The 6,000-nt window shown below is 47.5% G+C and overlaps 1 protein-coding gene across 2 annotated transcripts in view; it reads right to left on the bottom strand.

Annotated features, from left to right (window-relative positions):
* Positions 1–2,396: 2,396 nt before the first annotated feature.
* Positions 2,397–6,000, bottom strand: part of LOC144271047 (epithelial sodium channel subunit beta) — a 28,067-nt gene continuing 24,463 nt past the window's right edge. For both annotated transcript variants that reach the window (XM_077828109.1, XM_077828108.1), the window contains 2 exons: positions 3,718–3,793; positions 2,397–3,142 (listed from right to left, as the gene is read on the bottom strand). In XM_077828109.1, the coding sequence (XP_077684235.1) occupies positions 2,762–3,142; positions 3,718–3,793 (457 nt within the window). In that variant the 3' untranslated portion in view covers positions 2,397–2,761. The remainder of the gene's footprint in view (positions 3,143–3,717; positions 3,794–6,000) is intronic.

The raw sequence follows: 6,000 nt of genomic DNA, 5'->3' as shown, positions 1-6,000 counted from the left end.
CTGGGGCAGAATGGCAGGCATTCAGTGGTTTTTGTGACTTGTCAGTCCTGGTTTACGGTGTGGAGCCTATGGCCTAATACTTTATCCAAAAGGGTTCCTGTGACTGGGAGGAGACAGGCCTGTGCAGAATGCAGCTCCTTATCATTGTGTGTGTGTGAGTGGTATAGCGCGATCGTCAAAGCGTGCAAGGGTTGGTACTTTGAACATCACGGGAAGTATCCAAAATTCCCAGCCAAGGCCGCCTTACAATAAAATCCCACTGCAGAGCCATCGGCGTAATATGGGGACCCACAAATGTGCTGGGCACTGCAGCCACCAGGGCCTGCTGCGCTAGCAAGTGATTGTGTGATTGTCAGGGTGTGTCTTGCTCGAATTTTGTTACATCAGTTGTGCTGCTATGTGTGAGGCTGATCACTTCTGTGGCTGTGTGAAGGAGGAACGGAGAGACTCCAGCCAGCCTGGGCTGTGAGAATTGTGTGTGTAATTAATAGCACTGCACTTTGATAGCAGTTTTCAGCTGTGGATCTCAAGAGGATTTATAAAAACTAGCATGGAGCCTCACCACCCCTTTGATGTGTGAGAATGTATTAGCCCCATTCTACAGGTCGGGGGCTGGGAGATGATAACTCACCCATGGCCACACAGCTGGGAACTGCTGAGCTGGGGCTAAGCCCCAGGACTCCATGTTCCCACTCTCATGACTTGACCATACAATCTTGTTTCTTCCTGAAGTTCTGAAAACTATTTCTATAAACTAGATCTGCAGTGTGGTGGAGAGGTAGTGGGACAGCAGCCTTGGCACGGAGCTGCTCCCTCCTCACAAAGACATGGTTCATGTTGGCCATAAGAGCAAGGTGCTAGGCTCCCTTGCCAAGTGCCCGGTGGAGATTTGACTATATAACAGCAACCCCAGCTCCCCAAGGCAGCCTGCAAGATGGAATTGCAGGGCTAGTGCTGTTGCAATAGGAGAGCTGGCTGCCTAGGGAAGCTTGACCCAAATCTGCACCATACCTAATCCTGTCCTGGACTAGCAGCGTCTCTTTTTATAAGCACTAAACTTCACCTGCTCTGCCACCAGGAAACTCAGCCATGATAGCTGGTGTTTTTTTGCCAAGAATGATACTGTTAGGTGACCTGCCACTCCACCCATGGTAGGTGTGCTTGTATCTTTATTGGAATCTGAACTGTTTACCTCTAACATATATTAACAAATGTGCCCATCTGCAGGAAACTAATTACAAAAATCAGAGCAGTGAGCACAGGAACACAAACAAAAAGCATAAGGGCTCCAGCAAGCAGCCAACACACCTTGTCTGGAGTAGGTCACTGTTTATACTCCTGGTTATTTGGAGGCAGAAATATTGGGAGTTGAAGACCTTAGAACAAGATAAAAAGGGTGGGTCACTTCAATTCTGTGACTTGCCGGCTAGCTGTACAGGAACAGAAGTGTGTAGAACAGGCTCTAGTTTCTACTTTTCAGTTTCTAAAACTCTACCTTGAGCTGTAGCTCACAAAAGCTTATGCTCAAATAAATTGGTTAGTCTCTAAGGTACCACTAGTACTCCTTTTCTTATCAAAGCCACTATCAGATTCTCATGCCATGGACATCCCAGTCTCTCCCTACCACAGGCCAGCCTCAGTCTTTCCTTTGTGACTTTTCTCCCATTTTAATAAATTTCCTGTTGTCATTGTGACAGCCTTTATTCTGCTATCATGCTTGTATACCTAGTAGTATGATTAGTTTATCACAATCATTCTGTGAGAAGCTACTGATCACAGAAACTGTGTGCAAATATGATGACAGGTTTCAGAGTAACAGCCGTGTTAGTCTGTATTCGCAAAAAGAAAAGGAGTACTTGTGGCACCTTAGAGACTAACCAATTTATTTGAGCATAAGCTTTTGTGAGCTACAACTCACTTCATCGGATGCATACTGTGGAAAATACAGCAGATGTTTGTTTTTATACACACAAACCATGAAAAAATGGGTGTTTACCGCTACAAAAGGTTTTCTCTCCCTCACAGGAGAGTGGGGTGGGGGGAGAGAAAACCTTTTGTAGTGATAAACACCCATTTTTTTATGGTTTGTGTGTATAAAAAGATCTTCTGTGCTTTCCACAGTATGCATCTGATGAAGTGAGCTGTAGCTCACGAAAGCTTATGCTCAAATAAATTGGTTAGTCTCTAAGGTGCCACAAGTACTCCTTTTCTTTTTGCGAATACAGACTAACACGGCTGTTACTCTGAAACCTCTCCTCACAATGTGTATGATAATCAAGGTGGGCCATTTCCAGCACAAATCCAGGGTTTAACAAGAACGTCTGAGGAAGAGGGGGCAGGGGTTAGGAAAACAAGGGGAAATAGGTTACCTTGCATAATGACTTAGCCACTCCCAGTCTCTATTCAAGCCTAAGTTAATTGTATCCAATTTGCAAATGAATTCCAATTCAGCAGTCTCTCGCTGGAGTCTGGATTTGAAGTTTTTCTGTTCTAATATCACAACTTTCATGTCTGTGATTGCGTGACCAGAGAGATTGAAGTGTTCTCCGACTGGTTTATGAATGTTATAATTCTTGACATCTGATTTGTGTCCATTTATTCTTTTACGTAGAGATTGTCCAGTTTGACCAATGTACATGGCAGAGTATCCCCTGCAGCTTTCCTAAAGAGCAGAGCATGGTGCAGAATGAATTACAGGGTCATGTCAAGCCAGAGCAGGCCCCTCCTCAGAGGCCAAGTGCAGTGCAATATTCTGTGCTGCTTAACTGGCCTCTGCATCACTGTCCGAGTCAATGACAGCAAGTGGGTTTACACGCAGTGAGTCGTAGTTGGGTGGTGGGGTGCCTGGCTCTGGTGGGAGTGCTCCAGGGGGAGGAACTTCATCATGGGAGTGGGTGATGATGTCCTCATGTTGGAACCCAAGATTGGTGTGAGCCTCCACCAGCTCTGACACGGTTGGAGGTGCGTCTGGGTACTGGGCCCAGGCTCGTTTCTGCTTCAGGCCTTTGCCCCAGCTGATGATGTTAATTATGGTGATCCACAGAAAGTCAATGATGATTTCTCCAAATTCAATGAGGCACAGCACCGAGCCCCCCATCCAGAACCCAAACTGGCCTCCCAGGCTTGACAGGAGCCACACAATCTGAAATAGGAAAATGAAGTCAGGACCCACCTACCCTCAGCCCCAGGAGCAATTGGGCAGCTGTGTACTCGGGGTGTGTGTGTGTTAAGTTTAACTAGGTGACTATCCACACCTAGATCACACCTGTAACGTTTCGCTGAGTCCCTCATGTCGCAGGCACAGAGGCATGTGAAGGCAGCGGCTCACCCCAAAGGAGATTTCACAGCACTCCTTAGCATCACTTTCCCCCGCCCCAACCAAGGATAAAGGAAGAAATGGGTCAGCGGCAGGAATGTAGACGGGATTGTGAACCAGCCTGTAGAGAGTGGTTCTGACCCACCAGGAATGTCTGAACTCCATAGGAGTTCAATCCCACAGAGCAGAACAGCAGGTGCATTTACCACCCAGTCCAGGGGATGGGGACACCTCTAAATACTTCAGATTAATCTCTATGGGGAGCTGCAGGGACGCTGCTCAGAGGCCGAGATTGGCAGAGTCATTTCAGTGGGAACTCTGCAGGTATTTGGCTTCTGGAAAAGGCTATGGAAATATGCTCTGGCACGGGTTTAGAAGCAGGAGCCTGATTCTGCACTTACGGTTGTAGCCGCAGATTCCGAGATGGTTCTGTAGTTATACTCTTGAAAGTAAATATTTAGCTTGATGATCCCATTTCTGTAGGACACAAGAATTAGTTCAGACTAAATTCTAGCCCTGTACACCCTGTGCATTTACTCAGGTGTGGTTCCAGCTCGTCTCTTTTGCTCCCTGGGAGGCGCTGGGCTTGCATTTGGGATCAGGCTTCCCAAAGCAGTGCTAAGGGTGACATTTATAATATTCTTTCTGTTAACCACACAGTCTGGAATGTAGAGGAGGTAGAAATGGTAAGACTGGTTGCTGGGGGAGAGATCTTATTCTCAGGCACCTTATAAACTGAATCCCTTAAGGGGTCAAAGGTGCATTAAAAACACAGAGCAGCCTAGTGACTGTATTGGAAGTGCTTTGAGACTCTTGGGGGAACTTGCCAGGAGCAAATTTCTGGGAGCCGATTAGCAACCTTTCATCTGACTGACTCATCTGAATAACCCATGAGGTCTGTTCTGGAGGCAGCCAAGGGATGGGCATAAACTGTGTGCTAGGGAGGCATTTGGTTTTGCCTGTGTTAGCATTTTCTGATGGTTTTTAGAGCTGTTCACGAGGAAAGTGCTGGAGCTTAGTTTTGTAGCCATTTGACCCCATTTAAAAAGAGACGTGGTAAAGTTAGGCTTCTAAATTCATAATCAAGCACCTAAATAGGAGCTGACTTTTCAGAGAGGCAAAGCAGCCTCTCTCCCACTGAAGCCAATGGAGGCTCTCGCCACTTCTAGAAGTGCCTAACATTGAAGTATGAAAATTTTGGCCGCCATCTTCACTTACTCGTTTCTGCCAACTCTCTGTCATGGTGGCACTTCCTGTTTTCTTCTGCCTCAGTCTCTTAAATCTATTTTATGACTGTAATATTATTATAGAATTAGGGTAACTCCAGTGAAGGCCTTGTTAATGTTCCTCCGCTTTTTGCCACAGAACTTGGTCTCTCGCACATCACCAAACCTCCTGGTAGCTAGCTGGTTTTACTTTCATGTTCTGCCAAGCATTATTATTATGCTACTTCTGTCCATTTTTGCCAGACCTTTTATGGCCAGCCTTGCATTCATTCTCTAATTCAGCACAGGACCTGCAACTTTATCTGTATTCATCCCTTGGGCAAATGGACTTCAGTTGCAGCAAACCTCCCTGTCCTGCCTCAGTTTAAAACACCCAAGTCTGCAAATAACCCCAGGGTAACAGCACCTAATACTCTGACTCCACAGGGGAAGAGTCAGGGTCACAGATCTGCTCCAGGTGGTTGCCTCTAGTTAATTTCTCCCTCAGAACCTAATCACATGGTCTCACTCTGCACAATGACATGATTTCAGGTCCACTGTAATCTGGACATAGCAGCATCCTCCGCATTATGCAGACTGGATGGGAATATGGAACCAGTTTCTCTATTTAACATTGTTAGTTCGGGATCCTTTACGCTGCTTAGGAGTTGGAGCTGGAATTCTGTATAAACAAGGAATGCAACTGCTACCCCTAGGACAGGGTCTCAGGACAAATGTTTTGGTGGCCTCAGAGTGCGGCCACCAACTCTTGCTGAAAGAAAAGGAGTAATATAGACTAACACGGCTGCTACTCTGAAACGACTCTTGCTGGTGGCCACTCTCACACTTTTCCTAAGATACTTAATTAGCTGTAGGAAAACCAAATAAATATGCATGTAGACACGGCCAAATTATTGTAATTTATTTATTGCTAGCTAGCAAGTCTGTTGTGAAAAGTGGTATTAACAAACATACAAGTATCACTTTTCACAGTAGACTTCATCAGCCCTGGCAAGCCTGGGGACAAATTAAGCCCTAGATGGAGGGTTGGGGGAGGCAGTGGGGGGCTGGAGCCTGAAGCCAGGACGAAGCCTGAAGCCGTGTGGCCAGAGCCTGGGGCCTGCCACGGTGCAGCCAGAGCCCCGGGCTGGAGCCCAAAGCCCCACAGCCGGAGCCTGAGCCCCACAGCCCTGGGAAGGTGGGGAACTCATCAGCTGCCTGCTCCACCAGCGTTGTGCCCCAGGTGACTCTAAGGGGGGCAGGGCCCAACCCCCTGCTGGCAGCCCCAGCAACCAACACCAGGGCGGTGCATCCAGGAGCAACAGGGAGGGAGAGGGGGCTCTACTTTGCCCTCTCCCCCACATCACACTCAGGAGGCTGTGGCCACAAGAAACGCTGTTGGTTGCCGCATACGGCCGTGGTGGCCGCCTTTGAGAAACGCTGCACTAGAAACAACGACGACAAGTGTCAGGCACATGG

The sequence above is a fragment of the Eretmochelys imbricata genome, chromosome 10 (genome assembly GCF_965152235.1).
Source record: "Eretmochelys imbricata isolate rEreImb1 chromosome 10, rEreImb1.hap1, whole genome shotgun sequence".
NCBI lineage: Eukaryota > Metazoa > Chordata > Testudines > Cheloniidae > Eretmochelys > Eretmochelys imbricata.
Note: the sequence above shows the minus strand (reverse complement) of the source record. Positions and strands in the feature narration are given on the sequence as shown.